Here is a 23608-nt window from a genome sequence, read left to right on the forward strand (position 1 = left end):
TTTTCGCCGAGAAAACCGATGAGGATCTCGTCGGGCCAAAAAGAGAACATGTTCTCTATTTCCTCATTAGTCAATAGGAAAAGTTGGCTCTCCAAGATCCTCGGCGGCTTCACAAGGAACTCGACGAGCAAAACGATGTTTGTTGCAGGTTTATTAAAAAAAACATAAAATGTACACTCACATGTGTCTGTGCCTTTCTGACCAACACTAGTCTGTCCAGCGTAACTGCTCTGTTTACCCACCGGCGTGCGTTCCACGCCTCGGTGGTTGAGCGGTTTGGCGCGCGGAGGTGTCGCAGGGGTAGCGAGTGACGTGATTTGGATCACCCAGAAGCCTCTACTCGTTTCGCATACGTGAATTGAGCTTCCTGATGACGCATTCACGTATGCGAAACGCGTAGAGGCTTCTGGGTAATCCACATCACGGCACACGCTACCCCTGCGACACCTCCGCTTGCCAAACAGCTCAACCACCGAGGCGTGGAACGCACGCTGGTGGGTAAACAGAGCAGTTACGCTGGACAGACTGGTGTTGGTCAGAAAGGCACAGACACATGTGAGTGTAAATTTTATATGTTTTTTGAATAAACCTGCAACTTTTTGGACATACTACACCATATAAGGCTTTTTATTTTAAGTACCATATTGGGTAGAGCAGCATTGATTGATACAATACCGTTTATGGGCTGGATCACATTGTTTGAACACATTGGTTATTTATTTATTCACTTATTATTGATTAATTTATTTATTTATAAGAGCTGTAGGTGTATTGCATTATATATTTGTTCACACAATCAGCGCAGTAATATGTGTATATACAGATCAAAGATTTGCCTATTGTAAACTCAAGAACAGGGATGTTTGCTAGTTCCAGGTCATGTTTTTAAGCCTTTAGCAGTTACTTGTGGGTTCTTCTTTACCTCAAAGAGGATTCTGCCTCGGGAGTCATCTTGGCTGGGCACCCACTTCTAGGAAGAGTAGCCACAGGACTAAACCATCTCCATTTACAAATGTTTTTAACTGATGGATGCCTAGACACTTTGAGGTTGCTTTATATATCTTTCCAGCCTTTGCAGATCAACTACTCTTGATTGCATGTCTTCAAAAAACTAATTTTTATGGAGGCATGGGTCACATCAGCTGATGCTTCTTATGAACAGCAATATTAAAATGTTTGAGTGTCTTTTATCAAAGTAGCTCTTAGGGCCGGTTCACACCATTTGTTTACATTGAATGGACACAGCTGATCACATGGCAAAGGGCCAATGTAATTGGCCCTTTACCTCCATCTGTGATCAACTGTGTCCGAAGGACACAGTAATCACATAACACGCCCAATGCATGCCGGGGTTCTGGGAGGACATCAATAGGCAACCTTCCAGAACTTGACGACCGCACTGTAGCCATCTTTTGGGTATAGCATGGTTAAAGCGGAGTTCCACGCAAAAATGGAACATCGGCTTTAAAGTGGAGGTTCACCCGGAAATAAAAAATTTTACCCTTAGATTCCTGCTCATTTTGTCTAGGGGAATCGGCTAGTTTTTTTTAAATCGAAGCAGTACTTACCGTTTTAGAGATGCATCTTCTCCGCTGCTTCCGGGTATGGGCTGCGGGACTGGGCGTTCCTATTTTGATTGACAGTCTTCCGACAGGCTTCCGGCGGTCGCATCCATCGCGTCACGATTTTCCGAAAGTACCCGAACGTCGGTGCGCAGGCGCAGTATAGAGCCGCACCGACGTTCGACTTCTTTCGGCTACTCGTGACGCGATGGAATGGACCGTCGGAAGCCTGACGGAAGACTGTCAATCAAAATAGGAACACCCAGTCCCGCAGCCCATACCCGGAAGCGGCGGAGAAGATGCATCTCTAAAACGGTAAGTACAGCTTCGATTTAAAAAAAACAAGCCGATTCCCCTAGACAAAATGAGCCTCAATCTAAGGGTAACAATTTTTTTATGGGTGAACTCCCGCTTTAAGTATTGGTGACCCCTTGACGTGGCTTGTGCATGCACAGTGCACGTCCAATTGTGAAGACGCAAGCTGTCACAGCTGGGCGTCCACACGTGCAATGCCAACGCCGTGGAGAGGAAGGGGAGAGGTGCGAGGCTTCGGGCAGCCGCATTGCTGGTTCGTGGGTAAGGTGAATGTGTTTGTTAAAAGTCAGCAGCCACACTATTTGTAGCTGCTGACTTTTAAATGGGTGGAACTCCACTTTAACTGCTGCTCAGGGCTCTGGGCTTCAACAAAACGGCAGCCTCCGGCAAGAAGAAACAGGAACAATGCTGGAGGCAATTTACAGCACACAATTTGATTGCACAATTATTAATGTAAAACATTTATTTGTATTATTTGTTATGAGTAAAGTTCCACTTTAATGCTTATAGGACAGTGTAAGATTAGAACTTTGTTATATAACAGACACAAATACTGTACAACACAAAAGCAGAATTCACAGTAAAAGTTTCCAAAGGAAACATCATTCATCACCTGTCCTGGCATCAAAGTTCTTGTTGTTTATAATGATACACTTGCCGAGCTTCTGGTAATTCATCGCATACTGAAATTCCGGGGTAATAATGCGGATGTTCTGGTTAGCTGGCTTTTCTGGTTCATTTTTTTTCTTTCTAGAAAAGGTTGAAAAACAAAAAAAACATTAGATAAAAAAATCAAATCAGCTGGGAGAGATCTCAGCTTTAGAACATTCGGCAGAAATGTTCAGATATCGGAGGAAAAAAAATGTTCATTCTCCATTTCCTGCTGAGAATTATTTAAAAAAAAAGGACAAACTTGCTTTTTAAAATTTGATATTTTTTTATGTCGAAGTCACTGTATACGCAAATGTTATTTCAGACCATCTGCACTTCGGCCACATGGCCACTCCTGTGTTTTATTGTAATCTAACCAGGTTTACCAGGAAATGTTTTGCAATACGGCAATGCGTTACTTTAACTGAAAATGGCATGGTCATGCAACGCTGTACCCAAACAAAAATGATGTCCTTTTTTCCCACAAATAGAGCTTTCTTTTGGTGGTATTTGATCATCTCTGCGTTTTTTATTTTTCGCGCTATAAACCAAAAAGAGCGACAATTTTGAAAAAAAAAAAAAAGCATTATTTTTTTACTTTTTGCTATAATAAAAATCCCCCAAAAATATATATAAAAAACACATTTCTTTCTCAGTTTAGGCCGATACGTATTCTTCTACATATTTTTGGTAAAAAAAATAATAAAAAAACGCAATAAGCGTATATTGATTGGTTTGCACAAAAGTTATAGGCCCAGATTCACGTAGAATGGCGTATCTTTGTGCGGGCGTAACGTATCCTATTTACGTTACGCCTCCGTAACTTTTACAGGCAAGTGCTGTATTCTCAAACGAAAGTTGCGGCGGCGTAGCGTAAATAGGCCGGCGTAAGCCTGCCTAATTCAAATGTGGTAGATGTGGGCGTGTGTTATGTTAATTTTATGTGACCCCACGTAAATGACGCTTTTTACGAACGGCACATGCGCCGTCCGTGAAAGTATCCCAGTGCGCATGCTCCAAATTAACCCGCAAGAAGCCAATGCTTTCAACGTGAACGTAAATGACGCCCAGCCCTATTCGCGAATGACTTACGCAAACAACGTAAAATTTTCAAAATTCGACGCAGGAACGACGTCCATACTTAACATTGGTACACCTCATATAGCAGGGGTAACTTTACACCGGGAAAAGCCTAATGTAAATGGTGTATCTGTACTGCGTCGGCCGGGCGTACGTTCGTGAATTCGCGTATCTAGCTGATTTACATATTTCTAGGCGTAAATCAGCGTACACGCCTGTGAAGGATGCTTCAGTTTAAATTCTCCCTGCTTGGTTAATGCTGTGTTAGAAGGTGATTTCAGGTGTGACTCTCTCCTCTAACAGACTATTGATATGTTAATGACCCTTCTTCAGCCAGCTCCCTATTTCAAAGGGTTAATTGATCTATTGTGTGTGTGAAGAAGCCCTGTGGTTACTGTTTACTGTGATTAGAAGGGGCTCATGTTAATTATTCTGATTGCTTCATTGTGGTAATTATCCCTTCTATCCACGGGGGCCAAGCTGTCTAGATAATGTATTCTGTTTGAACTAGTAATTAACGTCACTGATGTCATTATCTAAAGAAATGTCGTCAGGGTAGGCTCCGTCGTGTCTGCCTAATCATCTGTATGGGAGCCCCCACTGTGTGAGGGGGCAGAGATTTGTCATTTTAACAGTTGGTAAATTACATATAAGCTCTGTGTTATACCATTAAAATCTGTCTTGTTCCAGCAGTAAGCGCTGACCCATGTGTGGCTCATTGGGGCGATTCCAGGAATGTTCCTCCTCGTGGAATATTGGGTGATGCTCTTTATGGAAGAAGGGAATATTTGACGGGGATATCATTCTAATACCGTCACAACGCCCCTAGCGGCCAGCGTAATTATGCAGTTAAGATCCGACCGCGTAAGAGACTTACGCCGGTCGGATCTAATACAAATCTATGCGTAACTGATTCTAAGAATTAGGCGCATAGATACGACGGCCCAGACTCAGAGATACGACGGCGTATCTGGAGATACTGGAGACATGCCGGGAGGACGTCAATAGACGTCCTTCCCTTCGCGCGCTGTGATCACTGAGTCACTGAGACTCGGGTGATCACGGATCCGAGTAAGGGGCCAGTCCCAACCCCTTACCACGTGATCAGCTGTCAGCCAATGACAGCTGATCACGTGATGTTACCAAAAGACGTTAATCAGGTTTTTTTTTCATCGGCTTGTGTGAAAGGGACATCAGTCCCAAGAGGAAGGAGGCACATCTGCCTCGTGTGCCAGCAGTAACCCCTGCCAGTACCACCTGCAAGTGCCCACAAGTGCCACCTATCAATGGCCACTAGTGCCACCTAGCAGTGCTGCCCATCAGTGCCCATTACTGCCACCCAGTGCCCATTACTGCCACCCATCAATGCCCATCACTGACAGCTATCAGTGCCACCTATCAATGCCACCTTTTAGTGCCACCTCTCAGTGCCCACCAGTGCCACCTTGTCGGTGCCCACCAGTACCACCTCATCAGCGTACATCAATGAAGGAGAAAAATTTCCCGTTTGCAAAATTTTATAACAAAATATATATATATATATATATATATATATATATATATATATATATATATATATATATATATATATAAAAAAAAAAGTTTTTGGTGATCAAATACAACCAAAAGAAAGCTATTTGTGGGGGAAAGTAGAGAAAGTGGTACTACTACCTTAATAACAACAATAAAGAGTAAAGTAAAGATAGTAGAAGACTACAGGAAGGGGAAATGAAGCAAGAGAAAGTATACTTCATTCTACCAGGCGTTTGAAGTTCTTTAAGCATGATGTAGGCCTAATACCTTCTGTATTTTTCTTGGTATGGTGCCCTTAAAAAAAAAATATATATATTATAATATGGGATTCCACCACCTTCATATATAAATATATTGTGTTTCATATTAGTGCAACTTGGAACAATGTCCAAGTTGTACAAGGCACTGCTACTACAGTGAAGGTCCAATAACGAGCAGCCTCCATGCTTATTGAACAGGAGCCAGGCATAGGCATAGTTTAGAGCAGCGATCGCCAACCAGAGGACCACTGATGGTCCACGAGAAAATTCTGGTGGTCCCCAGGGGTTCGACCGCAAATTGTTTCAGTGCGCTCAATGCACACTGACCGTCCATACTGTCAGCGCACATTGATACCCGATGCCTCCTCTGTAGTTCCAGCTCCCCTGAACTCAGAGGGAGGTGCTGGGAGTAGTGCAGAGAGCAGGAGGTGAAGAAGAAGGTGAAATCCAATGGCATAGCTGATCACAGACTGTGAGAGGGAGCACAAAGCTCAAGCACATGGCTGGATAAGGAGGTTAGATCCAATGATGAGTCTGTGTAAGGCAGCAGGGTGATGCAGAGTGTGGAGGGAGGGGGAAGAGGACTGCAGAGGGCCAGAGAATTGTGTGTATAAGGCAGCAGTGTAATTCAGGGTTACGGGGGCAGAGCACTGAAGCATTGTGTGTGTGTGTGTATAAGGCAGCAGTGTAATTCAGGGTTAGGGGGGCAGAGCACTGAAGCATTGTGTGTGTGTGTATAAGGCAGCAATGCAAATCAGGGGAGGGGGGCAGAGAGCCAGAGCGTTGTGTGTATAAGGCAGCAGTGCAATGCAGAGGAGGGGGGCAGAAAGCCAGAGCTTTGTGTGTATAAGGCAGCAGTGCAATCCAGGGGAGGGGGCGGAGAGCTGGAGCATTGCGTGTATAAGGCAGCAGTGTGATCCAGGGGGAGGGGGCAGAGAGCTGGAGCATTGTGTATACAAGGCAGCAGTGTGATCCAGGGGGAGGGGGCAGAGAGCTGGAGCATTGCGTGTATAAGGTAGCAGTGCAATCCAGGCAGAGGGGGACAGAGAGCCAGAGCATTTTGTGTATAAGGCAGCAGTGTGATCCAGGGGGAGGGGGGGGCAGAGAGCCAGAGCATTGTGTGTAACGCAGCAGTGTGATCCAGGGGGAGGGGGGGCAGAGAGCCAGAGCATTGTGTGTAGCGCAGCAGTGTGATCCAGGGGGAGGGCAGCCGAGAGCCAGAGCATTGTGTGTAACGCAGCAGTGTGATCCAGGGGGAGGGGGGCCGAGAGTCCGAGCATTGTGTGTATAAGGCATGTAAAATTGTGAGGTTAGTGTTTTGTGAGATCAGAGAAGTGAGCGACTACTGGTTTAGAGAACACTTTGCATTCTCTCAATTAATGCAACCCATTATTTGATTGGACAAAATGGAGAGACAGCAACATCTTGTGTTCACAGGACCGGGAGGCTGGTGGATAGGGATGAGCCGAACACCCCCCTGTTCGGTTCGCACCAGAACCTGCGAACAGACCAAAAGTTTGAACTTTGGAACCCCATTGAAGTCTATGGGACTCGAACATTTGAAATCTAAAGTGCTAATTTTAAAGGCTAATATGCAAGTTATTGTCCTAAAACATGTATCAATGCAAAAAAAGTTATAAAACTGACGTTTTTTCGGGAGCAGTGATTAAAGTGAAACAATAAAAGTGAAACATTCCTTTAAATTTTGTACCTAGGGGGGTGTATAGTATGCCTGGGAAGTAGCACTTGTTTCCCGTACTTATAACTGTCCCTGCACAAAGTGTCATTTCTGAAGGAAAAAAAGTCATTTAAAATCACTCGCAGCTATAATGAATTGTCGGGTCCCGGCAATACAGAGAAAAGTCATTGATAAATGACCATACCAGATCTGAAGGTCCTGGTAATTGAATTTGGGGGGACCCCCACGCATTTTTTATTCTCAATGACTTTCAATGCCTTTTCTCTGTATTGCTGGGAGCCGACAATTCATTATAGCCGCGAGTGGTTTTAAATTACTTTTTTTTCCTTCAGAAATGACACTTTGTGCAGGGACAGTTCTAAGCACGGGAAACAAGCGCTGCTTTACAGGCATACTTTACACACCCCCTAGGTACGAAATTTAAAGGAATATTTCACTTTTATTGTTTCACTTTAAGCATTATTAAAATCACTGCTCCTGAAAAACGGTAGTTTTAAAACTTTTTTTTGCATTGATACATGTCCCCAAACACCTTTTATGACAATAACTTGCATATAAGCCTTTAAAATTAGCACTTTAGATTTCTCCCATAGACTTTTACAGGGTGTTCCGTGGCTTTTCGAATTTGCCGCGGACACCCCAAATTGCTCGCTGTTCGGCGAACAGGCAATGTTCGAGTCGAACATGATTTCGACTCGAACTCGAAGCTCATCTCTACTGGTGGAGGTCCCTGCAGTAGCAATGCCTACTACACTTCGGGATTTCCAGCTTCCACGGGAAATTGGTCCAATGTAACTATGGAAAAAATTTCACACCTAAACTTCAACTTTAACATACTGTAACACAATGTTCCGCACTAGCGATATAAAATTGTTGAGCAGTTCAGACAGTTTTGTGTTGCCTTTGGCTTGTCACATTTTCTTGTTTTTCGGAATGAACCAGATTGTACAGGTCTAAACTAAAAACTGAATATCTTCAGAATCAACAGTTTCACCAAAGCCAAAGGAGGCCAACAAACTGGTTCATATCTTCAATGTTGGGAGTCCCAGTTTGTGTTCTTAAGAATGTACCAATGCAACTGTAAAAGCTTTCAGACCCCTTTCACACTGGGGCCGCCCGTGCGTTAGAGCTTAAGCGCTGTGCGTTTTAGCAGACCGTTCGTGCTGTTTAATCAGTGCTTTTCGGCTGCTAGAGGGGCACTTTTAACCCCAAAAAAGAGGTTAAAAATGCCCGCTTTGTGGCTCTTCCAAAGCGCTTTTCAAGTGCTTTGGAAGCGTTGCCCATTCATTGCAATGGACAGGGGCATTTTTGGGAGCGCTGTATACACCGCTCTCAGACCACCCCAAAGATGCTGCTTGCAGAACTTTTTCCAACGTCCCGCAAGCGCACCGCCCCAGTGTGAAAGCACTCGGGCTTTCACCTTCGGGCGGCACGGCAATCAGTTTTCAGGCGCTTTAAGCCTCATACACACGTTTGAACTTCCAACTGACTTTTCCGTGGATTTTGCTCCAAAGGGCGTTGTCCGTGAACTTGGTATGCACACACACACACACACGGCAGGAATTTTTTAGCCTACTTTCACCAAATCATGTGGTTTTTCTGCTCTTTACCGCCACCCTTTGAGCAACTTCTGCTATTGTCTGATCTTTAGCATTGGCTCTGAGCATGCGTGTTTGTACTTTGGACTTTAGCACACACGATCGGATTTGCTTTATCGGACATTTGTTGCCGGAAAGTTTGTCTGTTCTCACAGCGAAAATTTGTCCAATGAAAAAAACGCAGAAAAGTTTGTCTGATGGAGCGTACACGCAGTTGGATTGTCCGATCAAACAGGTCCCTCAGAGGTTCGTTGTCAAAAAGTCAGATCGTGTGTATGGGCCTTTACAGGCACCATTTCTAGCGCTCAAATGTCTGAAAACTGCCTCAGTGTAAATGGTGTCTAAATAAAGATTCTGAATAAACTCCTGGGGTTATTTATAATACAGTGGAACCTCAGATTGCGAGTAACGCGGTTATGAGCAATTTTTTTTTTGAAGTCCTGACTCGGTTTGCGGGTGTTGTCTCGCAAAATGAGCAGGATTGAAGCCTCTGCTGTGTGCAGTACCACATTTGGCCAGAGGTGCGGGTGGCACCGGAGCCGTTTGGAAATACTTGTAACTACTCCGTTCCCGAGCCTTTACGGGCGTTTGAGGGCAGCCGAACAATCTCCGAGTTTTTCCGGCGCCCCCCACCTCTGGCCACATGTGGTATTGCATGCCATAGAAGTTAATGTGAAATAAATTATTTTAGTTTCCATTGACTTCTACGGGGAAAACTCGCTTTGATATGCGAGTGCTTTGGATTACAAGCATTCTCCTGGAACGGATTATGCTCGTAATCCAAGGCTCCGCTGTACAGGGGAACGCAGGTCAAATGATGAACAATACAATCCGAGATTACCTATGGACAGTGGTTATATCAGCATTTTTCCGGTAAGAATGTCCTTCTCCCCTATGTGTTTGGTCTGTGTCCCTTACTGGCAATACAAAAGTGTTGAGCATTTGAGCTGGTTTGGGGTTTTTTCTCTTGGCTTGTAAAGCTTCCTTGTTTATCTGGAAGAACCGGATTTCACAATATGTCGCCCCAGTTCTTTTTTTTTTTTTTTTTTTTCACGTCAGACTCTGCTCACATATAGCCGAGAGGCTAGCTCATGGTTCGCCCGCCCTTAGCGTCTCTCTTGCGGCTTCGCATCATTCGTGGATTTTTTTTTTATTTTTTCTTTTCATATGTTAAAGCTTTTTTTTTTTTTTTTTTTTTTTTTTTTTTTTTTGACGTTACGGATTTAACATTTTTAAACTATTAGGTTAATCTTTTCCCACTTAACAAATCTAACTGCATTCCTTGGTAGCATAACATAATTAATCCCCCCCCCTTTTTTTTTTTTTTTTTCCCCCCTTTTCCTTCCCCCCCCCCTCCCCCCCCCCGGATCTGTGTGCCATGCAATCTTCTTTATGGTTTCTCAGCTTTCTGCTTCTGTCATTCCCTGGGCGAACTTTTCTGTGGATTTAAACACTTTCCACTTTTCCCAAACCCTTCTGTTTTTGTCCTCTTCTCCTGTCTCTCTGCAGGCAAGATATTCCATCTCTTCTATATATTCCACCCTTTCTATCCACTCTTTTATTGATGGCCTCTTTGGGTGTAGCCAATTTTTGGGGATCAGAGCCTTGGCTGCATTTAGCAACACCGGGACCAGAGTTGATCCATATTGTTTTTTTGTTTTTTCAGTTCCGTGAAACAAACAGGTTAGCGGGCTACATAGAATCGTCTCCCCTGTTATTTCTACAATATATTTCAAGATTTCTTTCCAAAATTCCTGCATTCTCGGGCAGTCCCACCATATATGTAGCGTTGTTCCTTTTTGTTTACAATTTCTCCAACATAGCTCTGAATTTCTTGGGTGAATCTTACTCATTCTTGATGGAGTCATGTGCCATCGCACCATACATTTATAGTTTGCTTCTATGGTGGTAATGTCCGCGGCATGATTATATACTGCACCTATCATTTGTGTTTTATCAATTTTTTTACCAATATCGCTTTCCCATTTTTCTAAAAAAGGCAATGCTTCCTGGGTCTCGAGTTCTGTTAGTATCCCGTATACCTTTGATATACCGTGTGTCAGGGGCTTGTCCATGCTGCATATTTTCTCTATTGGGTATAGTATCTTATCTTCCCTAATTGGTTGTGGTAGTGTGCTCACAAAATGTTTTAACTGCATATACTCCCATTCGCTCATGCTTTGTTCCCCTTCCCCTATTTTTATCTCTTGTCTAAGTTTAATTTTTCCCCGTGTAACAATATCTTTTAATTTTTTCTCCCCTAAGTGCTTTCCAAAACGTGTTCCATTACCTGGTGGAAAAAAATGTGTGCCTGCTAATGGGATTAATGGGGAGTTATACTCCCATTTTTCCCGTCTAAATATTGTATCCCATATCCTAAATACGTTCCTTGTTATGTTGTGTGTGTTCGTGCTCAATTCCCTCTTTTTCGGTGGTATCCATACATTTCTATTTAATAGTGTCCTACTTAATATTTCTTCCATACGTACCCATTTTTTTTGTGTGTGTGGATTTGTCCATTCTACCAGCCTGGCTAAGTTTACAGCAAAATAATATCGTTTTATATCGGGGAGCCCCAACCCCCCTCCTTTTTTTTTCATGCTCAACAATGAATAGCTTAATCTAGCCTTTTTACCTGCCCATATATATTTCAAAATTATTGTTTTAATTACTTTAAAGAAGCTTTGCGGTATTTTTATTGGGAGCATTTGAAGTTTGTATGTTATCTTCGGTAAAATCATCATTTTAAACGCATTAATCTTACCTATCCAGGAGATGTGTTTTTTTGCTAGGTTTTTCAGGTCTTGGTTAATGTCGTTAATTAAGGGGACAAAGTTGGCCGAGTAAAGTTTTTCAACTTTAGGTGTAATTTTTATACCCAAGTACGTTATAGCTTCTTTTTCCCATGTAAATGGAAACTCTTTCTGTAGTTCTTCTGCTTCTTTTTTTTCTATCCCCAGATTCAAGATTACTGTTTTTATCGGGTTTATTTTAAAATTTGAAAGTTCACCGTATCTTTTTATTTCCTTTATGACATTAGGGAGAGAGACTCTAGGTTTGGTCAGATATAGGAGTATGTCATCCGCATACGCCGCCACCTTGTGTTCTTCATCTCCCACTCTCACCCCTCCTATCCCCGGGTTTTCCCGGATTTTTGCTAACAACGGTTCCAGAGCTATTACATATAGGAGAGGTGAGAGCGGGCACCCCTGTCTGGTTCCGTTTTCCATGTTGAACACAGATGACACACTCCCATTGACCTTCACCCTTGCCGTCGGGTGGCTATACAGGTTCTTTACCCATTTCATGAACCTTGGACCCAGGCCTATATTTTGTAAAGTTTCCATCATAAACCCCCAGTCGACTCTGTCAAATGCTTTTTCGGCATCTAAGGACATGAGTACGACTGGGGGTTTCTTTTTTGGATCTTGTTGTAGCAGTAACAGGGTCCTTATACTATTGTCTCTTCCTTCTCTGCCTACTACAAAGCCCGCCTGATCTGAGTTTATTAGTTGCGGCATTAAACTTTTTATCCTGGTTGCTAATATTTTCGCGTATACTTTCAGGTCTGCGTTTAGCAGTGCTATTGGACGATAGCTGGAACACAACGTTCCATCTTTTCCCGTTTTAGGGATAATAGAAATATTTGCCAAAAGAGATTCTTTTCTTATTTCTTCTTCCTCTCCTATTTTGTTAAAATAGTTACACATCTCTGGGACCAGGAGTTCTCTAAATGTTTTGTAATATTTAATCGGCAAGCCGTCGGGGCCTGGACTTTTCCCACACGGTGTTTCCCGAATGGCTCTATATACCTCTTCTTGAGTTATTGGGGCCTCTAAGGATTCAATGTCGTTTTGAGAAATTTTAGGTAATTTCACTTCTTCTAAGTATTCCCTGATTTTCCTTTTTCTCATCTTTTCTTGCTCTTGGGTTTCCTTGGTTCTTATTGAATACAATGAACTATAAAAAGTCCGAAAGGATTCCGCTATTTCAAACGTCTTATATTTCATAAGACCGTCTTGACTTTTTATTTTTTCGATGTAGTTTTTTTTTTTTTTTTCCCTAGATATTCTGGCTAAATGTTTCCCTGGTTTGTTCCCCCATTTGTACCTCTCCTTTCTAACATTTTTGAATATGTCTCTTGTTTCAACCTTCATCAGATCTCTAAGCTGGGTCCTCTTTACAATAATTTCATGATATATTTCATTTTCTCCTCTCTCTTTATGCATTTGCTCCAGTTCAAATAGATCAGTTGTTAATTTTTTCATGTTTAATTTCCTTATCTTTTTTTTCCCTGCTCCTATTGAGATTAGTTTCCCTCTGATGTACGCCTTATGAGCCTCCCAAACGGTAGCTACCCTTACTTCAGGTGTATTATTGAGGGTAAAATATTGTTCCAAATCTGTTCTCACTGTGTTGTTTACCTCTATATCCTCTATAAGTTCTTCATTTAAGTTCCATGATCCTTTTCTTTGCTCTATTTCTTTGAATCTAATTTCCACTATTACAGGAGCGTGATCTGAGATTGTAGATACCCCTATTGAAGTTTTAACTACCTCTTCCAATAACTCGTGGTCAACCATTATATAGTCCAGTCTTGAGTATGTTCCGTGCACGGAGGAATAGTAGGTATAGTCTCTTTTATTTGGATATGTGATCCTCCAAGGATCTATTAAACAGTAGCTATGCATTTTTTTTCTTAATATTCCAAGCTGTTTAATATTTCGCCTCTGAGCCCCGGATGTACTATCCAATTGATAGTCCATTGGAAGATTGAAGTCTCCTGCTAGTATTACATGTCCTGATTTAAAGTCCATTAAGGCGTTCAAAATCCCCCTCAGATATTTATGTGGTTGACTGTTTGGGCAGTATATGTTTGCTAACGTGTATTTTTTCCCTTGGAGTACTCCTTTTAGGAACAAATAACGACCTTCCGGGTCTACTTTCCTATCTTCTACTAAAAAAGAGATATTCTTCCCTATTCCTATGGCGACCCCTTTTGCTCTCTTCTTTGGGGAGTCCCCATAGTACCAAATGGGAACTGCCCGAGAATACAATCTAACATTAGAATCCAACGTTATGTGTGTCTCTTGCAGGAAAACTATTTCAGCGGAATACCTTTCAACTTCTCTTAGTACCATATGCCTTTTTTCAGGGCAACTGAGACCTCTTACATTATATGTTAAGAAATTTATGTTTGTCATATTTTTTTTTTTTTTTTTTTTTTTCCATCTTCCTTGGGTATATATGTTCTTTCCTGCTGCATGACACACAGATCTGAGTCCCTTTCCCCCCCCTCTCTAATCTTCCCCTGTCCCTTCCCACCCAGACTCCTCCTCTCCCTTCCTTCTCCCTCCCCCCCCCTCCCCTCCATTTGTACCTTGCCCCCTTGTTCTTCATTTGGGGCTTTCTCCTCCCCTCTCCCTCCCCCCCAATCGATCCCCGACCTTCTGGTCATTTTTAGAGCTTTTTCTATTTGGCGCTCCTGGCGCTCTTTTGCTCCTCAGGCTGAGGTGGAGTTCTATTTTAGCCCGGTCTCCTGTCCCCCTATACTGGGGAACTGGTGAAGAAGCACTGTCTGGGTCTCCCCTCTCCCTGGTCCCGCTCCGATAGCTTACTATATTGACCCTCCCCATTTCCCTCCCGCCCACAACCCCCCCCCCACCATTCCCCCCCTCCCCGGCCGGTCAACACTAATAATTTTTTGGTATTGGGATGCCTAGACTATGACAAAATTCTGGTGTTTCTTCCATAAACCTCAGTCTTGCCGAAACACCATTTTTCCTGCCTATTAGGCACGCTGGAAATCCCCAATTATACTGAATATCATGCTCCTGCAGAACACCTAGCAGTGGTTTTAAGCTTCTTCTTCGTTTTAACGTCTCTTGTGACAGATCTTGATAAATTTGAATATTATGTTGATCATATTCTAACGGCGACTTTCCTCTCAGTTGTCTCCATAGCTGGTTTTTCTCTTCCCAACTTTCAAAACGCACAATAATATCCCTTGGGTAATCACGTGCTCTCTCCCTAGGGCGTCTTATCCTATGTGCTCGTTCTATTCTGAGCGGGGAAGTTGTTTCTCTCTCTAATATTGGATTACAGATTTTTATTATTATTTCTGGGAGGTCCTCAGCCTGTGTCGTTTCTGGAACTCCGCGTATTCTTATATTCTTTCTTCTATCTCTGTTCTCTTGATCTTCTAATTTATACGCCTGTTCTCGTTGGTTTATTTTTAATGCTTTTATTTCATCTTCTAATTTTTTAACTGAGGTTACGTTGTAATCGACTTTTTTCTCGACTTCTTCCACTCTTTCCAATATATGCCCCATGTTTCTCTCCATTTTTTCCATTTGCGATTTAAGTGATCTTTCTAAGGCAGCAAACATTCCTTCCATTTCCCTTTTTGTTGGCAAGAGTGTCATGTCCTGCGCTTCTTCCTTGTTTCCCTGTTCAAGGTCTATTTCTTTGTCTGTTTCTCTATCTTGATCTGTTCTATTCTCTGATAGTGACTCTGAGAATGTTTCTGAGTCCGTCAAGATATTAGCCGCCCCTTTTTTCTTATCTTTTTTTTTTTCCTTTTCTGCCTGGCCTCCTCTGGTAGTTGATGGTTTTTCTATATGCTGGGTATCTCCATTTGTCCCATGGGTCACAAATTTGCACATCGGGCCTGGGCTTTGGCTTAAGCGGGGGACCTTTGGGATTGCCCCACCTTTCACTCCTTTTCCCCTTGTGGTCATCCTTCACCCCTCTCGGTCCTACAGTAGTCTTGTTTGCTTACCCGTATTTCTTGCCGCGCCTGAATTGAAACTGCGACGCTTTACAGCGAATTTTATAAAGAGACCGCTTTGCACTTATGGGAGGTGTATACTGCACAGGACAATACCCTTTGGTGTTTCTTATATCACAGTTTATCAGTTGAGTTAGTATTTCTACTCTGTGGCTTTGGCTTGAAGATATTCGGAGCACCAAACGCGTATGCTAACCCCCCTCTTCTGTCAGTCTCCAGTGCGCGGCTGACTTAATGACCTCCTTTTACAGGTTTTCAGGGCTTTATAGTATAATTAATTATACTATATGCTGTGCTTTTACCATTCTATCCGCCAGTTTTTAGTCCCGTTCTCTGCCAACTCATCTGTATACTGTATACTATAGGTACTGAAATATAATATGGAAAGAGTTCGAGATATGTTGCATATATGCTGTTAAAAGAAAGGAGATAGGGAAAGAAAAAAAGGAAATTCTCCCTATATTTTAATTTCTCCCAATAGAAAAAAAAAAAAAAAGGGGGAAATGTCAAGAGGGAGCCGCCAAAAAAGCTATAAAATTATCAGCCTCGTTACAAACACGTCTTTACAAACACAGGAAATGACAGTGCTGAACTCATATCCCTTATATCTTTGCCTGTCTTCAAGTCAGTCCCGTCCAGTTACCAGTTCCTTTGAAGAATGTCCCATTGAAATGTGTATATATATATATATGCTTTTTTTTTTTTTTTTTTCCCCTTAGTTCTTTGGTTCGTAGGAGGACGTTGAGTTGTCCAATTGTCCAAAATGGGCAATTTATCAGTACTGGAAAAACAGGGGGGGAGCGGCCAATGACAATAGGATTATGCGCCCTGGAAGTAGTCTTTATGAAAACATGTCACTTATCTCTTATCTGCGTTCCGATCACATAAGAATTATTAACTCCTCTTAAAATGTCTCGTTAATGTTAATTCAACGGAAAATCGTTGCACTCACCGCTCTGCTGCATACAGTACACTCACCAGTCTGTTGATACTCATATGACCAAGAGGGAACTATTTTTTCCCCCCTTTTCATTTCTTACCGTCCTGTTGGTGGTGCACGTGGGGCCAGTGACTTACACTCTCTTCTAGCTCTTTTGGTTAGCTAGAGTTCGTGAGGGGGGGGGGGGGGCTCGCTCACTTCAGCCTCTGCTCCCCTTGTGTGGGCAGTGCCGACATCCTCGTACCTCGGTCCGCTGCAGCCCAGTGCAGCCGCCCGTGCATTCCACAGAGCGAGGGGGGGGGGGCCGCCAGGCGCCGCGCACCTCTCCGCTGTCACGGAGGGCTCAGGCCCCGGCTCACCTCCTCGCAAGCCCTCCCGCTCCGTACGTCCGGGTCCCCCGATAGCCGCCCCCGCCACGCCTCCACCACCGCTAAGGAGCAGGAGCCGCGGACGCCGTGTGGACGCCGCACGGTCCCAGGCAGCCCCGACGGAGAAGACGGAGCGAAGACACGGCAGCACAGGGGAGACGTCTCCGGGTCAGGAGGGGAGGTAAGCAAGGAGGCAATCAAGCGAGAGGGGGGAGCGGTCCGGGCGCTTCAGTTCGCATCTCTTCTAGCTGAGCGGGGTTGGGGAGCGAGGGCTCCCGTCTAGCTGCTCCTCCGCTCCGACCGCGCCATTCCGAGACTCCTCCCTCCTCAAAAGTGTAGGCCTCTGTCTTTTAACTGCTTCAGTGCCCAGAGCATGTCGCCCCAGTTCTAAACTACAAACCAAGTTTCTTTTGAATCGAGCAAACTGGCTTATAGATTTTTTTTATTTTTTTTTTTATATGTTCAATGTTGTGATTCACAGTGTGTGTTCCATACTATCATAAAATATTGGATTTTATTTGCTAAAAAGTGGATACTTTTCTGTGCCAAATTGTGATTGTTTTGCTGGCTTAACCCCTGGAGACGTTGCAGATAGACTCTTGGGTATGTACTGTGCAAACACAGACCCCTTGTGATGCCACCGACACTGCATGTACCGGTCGGTGACACCCCCCCCCCCCTTTCCTGACCTGCCAGGCTGCATGCTCAGGTAAGGGTCTGTTTTTTTATTTTGGCATGGGGTTCCCCTTAAAAACATACCAAATCCAAAGGGCCTGGTATGGATTAGGGGACAGTGGCGTTGGGTGGGGGCTGGAGCCCCAAGTGGGTCCCCAAAAAGCCCCGAGTCTTGGGCATGCACAATTCTGTTATTAGCCCCGAGTGCCGCCGTCGAGTGAGGACTACGGAGAGACAGGACGCCCACCAACACACAGCTCCTTTTTCCATCTGCAACGTAGGGAGCATCCTGACTCTCCTGTAGTCCAAGGGAGGGGGCGAGCACGACACTCCACACCAGGGAGAAAGCCTTGCATTACTGTGTGGAGTTACAGACAGAAGAACAGGAAGTGAGGATTTCTCAGAAGAAATAAGGACATTTAAAAGCAAAATGGAAGGATGAGGTAAGTGAAGAAGGACTGCACTAAGGGAAAGGAAGCTATTTAGAAAAAAAAAATTGTACATTTACAACCCCTTTAATCATTAAAAAAATGCACTACATATGAAATGGAAACATATTACAATAAATACAGTAAGGTATAAAAATGAAATAAGATGATTCCTACTTATTGTGTTTGGGTTGGATGGCGTTGGACCCATCAGAATCTCCCAATCATAACATAACAAATTAATCCAAAATGTGTTTAGTTTTATTTGTTACTTTCGGATTCATGCGACTCCAGTTGATATCGTCCAATAAGCTCATGCCATTTCTCTTTGGCCATGTCCATGCTAGTCCAAACCCACAATCTTCCCAAATAACAAAAGAATAACTGAACTTCCGAAAATACAAATCGATTCGGAACAAATATACGAAAAGAAATCCGAATATACAAAACTAATTCCGGAAACAAGTCATTCGAACATAACAAATATGACGAAACAAAATGATTTACATTATTTAACGAATAAAACGGGAACCAAATATATTTTTAAAGCGGAGTTCCACCCAAAAGTGGAACCTCCTGCTTAATCCACTCCTCGCCCCCTGACATGCCACAATTGGCATGTACATTTTTTTGGGGGGGGAGTGGGGGCTTCAGGAGGAATGGGACCTCCTGTCCCACTTCCTCCTTCCGCTGAGAGGCTGCTAAGGCGAATAGTCTAATCGCCTTTCTGCAGCCCCTCCCTGTAGGCGATCGCCTGGGACACGTGACAGGTTCCAGGCGATCGTCTGTCCAATTGAATGGCGCAGCGCCGCTCGCGCATGCGCAGTGGGTGCCTGGCCGTGAAGCCGAAAGCTGTCACGGCCGGGTGCCCACACTTGGAATGAAGACGCCGGCCGGGGAGGGGGGGAGAGGAGCGGAGCCCCGGCCGGCACGTCGCTGGAACGTGGAGCAGGTGAGTGCATGTTTATTAAAAGCCAGCAGCTACACTTTTTGTAGCTGCTGACTTTTAATAAACATAAAAAATATGACTGGAACTCCCCTTTAAAAAAAAAAAAAAACAGGCAGTCTGCCAAGTTTCACAACATTGCTCAGTTGCTGAGCTAACTATAAACATTGTAACGTTTTGTTCTTTAGATCAAAGGAATGAACTTTGGTCTGTAAGTGAGGGAAGTTTTACCACTTAAAGTGGTTGTAAACCCAACCACACATCTTGCGCCTAGATTAAGCCTAGATTAAGGCTTAACTGTAGGTGCAAGAAATATCTCCTAAACCTGCAGGAGCTATTTACAGTAATTACAGGCGCCGTCTACGGCGCACTGAAAGTTTCGCTTTTCTTAATGGCATAACCAGGGTTAATTCCGTATTTCCGCTCATGCGCAGGGATCTACCGGTCCCGTGCGCATGTGCGGGAGTGACGTCATCCCTGCTCCGGCCAATCACAGCGCCGGAGCGGCGAAAACAGGAAGTATCTGTGAGGGGACATGGCGGTGGCAGGGAACGAGGAGGACTTTAGGGGCTTCGATATCGGGTAAGTGCCACATAATGAGCTAGTATGTGATGCATACTGAAAGGTGCCAAATGTGACACTGGAGGGGGGGGGGGGAAAGTGGAGGTTCCATTTTTGGGTGGAACTCAACTTTAACCACTTGGGATCTCGGCCATTGCAAAATGACAGCCACAAGGTGGCTCTACAATGCCGGGAGGCTGCATCACTCAGGTGTCGATGCACGTGCCTGGCGGCCGCGAAGTCCACCAGGTGCCTGCGATCGGCAGTTACAGAGCCAGGGATGTGGATCTCTGTGTGTAAACACAGAGATCCACGTCCTGTCAGGGAGAGGAGACCGACAGTGTGTCCCTTGTACATAGGGACACCGATCGGTCACCTCCCCCAGTCAGTCCCCTCCCCCCACAGTAAGAATCACCTAGCAGGGCACACATTTAACCCCTTGATCGCCCCCCTAGTGTTAACCCCTTCCCTGCCAATCACATTTACACAGTAATCAGTGCATATTTATAGCATTGTTCGCTGTATAAATGTGAATGTTTTTTACCAAAAATATGTAGAAGAATATGTATCGGCCTAAACTGAGAATTTTTTTTTTTTCAATGGGATATTCATTATAGCAAAAAGTAAAAGATATTGGGCCAGATTCTCGTAGATCGGCGTAACGTATCCGATTTACGTTACGCCTCCGCAACTTAGACAGGCAAGTGCTGTATTCTCAAAGCACTTGCTCCGTAAGTTGCTGGGGCGTAGCTTAAATAGGCCGGCGTAAGCCCGCCAAATTCAAATTTGGAATGGGGGGCGTGTTTCTGTTAATAACTTGTGACCCGACGTGATTGACGCATGCGCCGTTCGTGGAATATCCCAGTGTGCATTGCTCCAAAGTACGCCGCAAGGACGTATTGGTTTCAACGTGAGCGTAAATGACATCCAGCCCCATTCACGGACGACTTACGCAAACGACGTAAAATATTCAAAATTCGACGCAGGAACGACGTCCATACTTAACATTGGTACGCCGCATGTACGCCACCATATAGCAGGGGTAACTTTACGCCAGGAAAAGCCTAACGTAAACGGCGTATCTGTACTGCGTCGGCCGGGCGTACGTTCGTGAATTTGCGTATATAGCTGATTTACATATTTCTAGGCGTAAATCAGCGTACACGCCCCTAGCAGCCAGCGTAAATATGCAGTTAAGATCCAACAGTGCAACAGACTTACGCCGGTCGAATCTAAATAGAAATCTATGCGTAACTGATTCTAAGAATCAGGCGCATAGATACGACCGCCCAGACTCAGAGATACAACAGGGTATCTGGAGATACGCCGTCGTATCTCTTTTGAGAATCTGGCCCATTGTGTTTTTTTCAAAATTGTCGCTCCTTTTTTGTTTATAGTGCAAAAAAAAAAAAAAACACAGAGATGATCAAATACCACCAAAAGAAAGCTCTATTTGTTAAAAAAAAAAAAAAGAAAAAAAAAAGGACGTCAATTTTGTTTGGGAGCCACGTCACACGCGCAATTGTCAATAAAAGCGTGACAGTGCTGAAAGCCAAAATTTTGCCTGGGCAGGAAAAGGGTATATGTGCCCAGTAAGCAAGTGGTTAAATAGAAAACTACCTTTAGATACTTTTTGGAGTAAAAATCTATTTTATTAAAAATGTATATAAATCAAAAAACTCTGATTTAAAATAAAATAAAAAAAAATCAGATTTTTTTTTATTTTTTAAATCATTAATTTGTATCCACTCTGATTCGTGCGCACTGCAATGCACATCACTCCAGTGTTGTAGTGTGAATGGGCCACGTAGAATACAATTGTTTTCTATGTGCCCTAGTGGTGACCTGCATTTATCCAGTGCCAAAACACGCAGTGTGAACCAGCCATCAGCCCCCATTAACACCTGATGCTGCATACACACAACCGTTTTTCGGGTTCTAAAAAATTACGTTTTTTTTTTTACCGTCATTAAAAACGATCGTGTGTGAGCTTGAGAGGATTTTTCGGGTTCTATAAAATGGCCAAATTTTTTTTCGAACATGCTCTATTTTTTCACAACGTTTTTAACGTTGTCCTTTTTTCGGGTTGTAAAAAATAGTTGTGTGTGGGTTTTAACGACGTGAAAAATCCGCGCATGCTCAGAAGAAAGTTATGAGACGGGAGCGCTCGTTCTGGTAAAACTACCTTTCGTAATGGAGTAAGCACATTCATCACGCTGTAACAGACAGAAAAGCGTGAATCGTCTTTTACTAACACAAAATCAGCTAAAGGGTGACATTATCCGAATAAAACTTCCCCTTTATAGTGCCGTCGTACGTGTTATACATCACCGCGCTTTGCTAGAGCATTTTTTTTTCACGATTGTGTGTATGCATGGCCGTTTTAATGATCAAGTTGAAAAAAAACGTTTTTTCTAGAGCCTGAAAAACTTTGGGCCAGATCCACAAAGAACTTACGGCGGCGTATCTATTGATACGCCACGTAAGTTCTACGATGCGCCGTCGTATCTTTGTTTTGTATCCACAAAACAAAGATACGACTGAATGTGGGCTAGATCCGACTGACGTACGTCTTAGTACGCCGTCGGATCATAGATGCATATTTACGCTGGCCGTTAGGTGGCGCTTCTGTTGATTTCCGTGTAGAGTATGCAAATTAGCTAGATATGCTGATTCTCAAACGTACGTCCACCCGGGGCATTTTTTTATGTCGTTTATGTAAGGCTTTTTTCGGCGCAACGTTACCCCTGCCTCTGAGGTGTACGCAATGTTAGGTATGGACGTCGGGACAGCGTAGAATTTTCCGTCGTTTGCGTAAATCGTTCGCGAATAGGGCTTTGCGCAAGTTACGTTCACGTCGAAAGCATTGACTATTTGCAAAGCGATTTCGCGCATGCGCACTGGGATACGTCCACGGACGTCGCATGCGCCATTCGTAAAAAGCGTCAATTACGTGGAGTCAAACCAGATTACCATGCAACACGCCCACTCCAAGCCTACTTTGAATTACGTGGGCTTACGCCGGCAGATTTACGTTACGCCGGCCCGCATATGGGAGCAAGTTCTTTGTGGATACCCTAGGAGCCACTCTGATTTACGGCGGCGTAGCGCATACAAGATGCGCTACGCCCGCCTAAATATATGCCCGTTTTTGTGGATCTGGCCCTTTGTTTTTTACAACCCGAAAAATGATCGTGTGTACGTGGCATGAGTGTTCTTTTTGAGTGATTGCGAGAGCATGACAATGCTCAAGATGAATGAATCTCATTATTCCTAAAAAGCCTGTTTAGGTCCCTTTCACACTTGTGAGACTTGTCCTGCGACTTGGGACTGGGAAAAAAAAAAAAAAAATCACATGACAAGTGGTACCCCATTATTTTCAAGGAGTACCATTCATATCTGTGCAACTTCAAGTTGCAGCGACTTCAAAAGACCTCAAGATTACACAGGCATTGCTTCATATCACGTAAAAGTCGTGGAAAAATCGTGGCCAGGTCGCACAAGTGTGAAAGGGACCCAACTGTTAAGCGTTGAGTCACCTGTTGGGGCTCAATAAGCTTTAGTCAGAGCACCCCCCAAAAAAAACACGCATCTAAATTGAAGATGCTCACGCTTATGTGAATGGGGCCCGGATTGCAGTAAATTCCAACAAAGGTTCCATCTAAAAAACATAATTAAAGTTTTGGCTGGACAACGCTAAAGACGACACTCAAGCACCCCCAACCCCCCCCCCCCCCAGCCGCCACTACCTGGGCTCCTCATTAGGCAGCACTCCACTCTGCATCGGAAAAGTTGTTCCTGCGGCGTCTCGGCAGCGTGATTTGTCGTCCCCAGGTCTGTCGGGAAGGCCACCATGCTCGAAGCTGCTGCAGAGACTGAACTGTGCGGCCTGCAGGGTATAGCAGGCCCTTCGCTTGTGCCTGAGTCAGCAGGGAGAGACTGGACTTTTCTATGGGGGCCATTGAAACCCCCCCCCCCCCCCCCCCCACCTCTGTGACACCGCCGTGTTAACCTCTATTGACAGCTCTGCCCTCACTGCTGACCAGAGTAAAAAAAAGCCATTTACAGAGCCGAGCAGAAAAGGACACACAGTGCACTTCACACATGAGCTGTACACAAACCCACATACACAGGACACACAATTCACCCAGCGACATGAGAATATCCTACAGGACGCACGCCTAGCCAGGGCACCATCTGCC

At 44.1% G+C, this 23608-nt stretch overlaps 1 protein-coding gene across 1 annotated transcript in view; it reads right to left on the reverse strand.

Annotated features, from left to right (window-relative positions):
- CASP7 (caspase 7) overlaps positions 1 to 23608 on the reverse strand; it is a 68309-nt gene that overhangs the window by 10807 nt on the left and 33894 nt on the right. Inside the window, exon 3 of the mRNA XM_040361580.1 lies at positions 2491 to 2627. Coding sequence (XP_040217514.1) covers positions 2491 to 2627 — 137 coding nt within the window. The remainder of the gene's footprint in view (positions 1 to 2490; positions 2628 to 23608) is intronic.

This window comes from Rana temporaria, chromosome 8 (genome assembly GCF_905171775.1).
Source record: "Rana temporaria chromosome 8, aRanTem1.1, whole genome shotgun sequence".
Taxonomy (NCBI): Eukaryota; Metazoa; Chordata; class Amphibia; order Anura; family Ranidae; genus Rana; species Rana temporaria.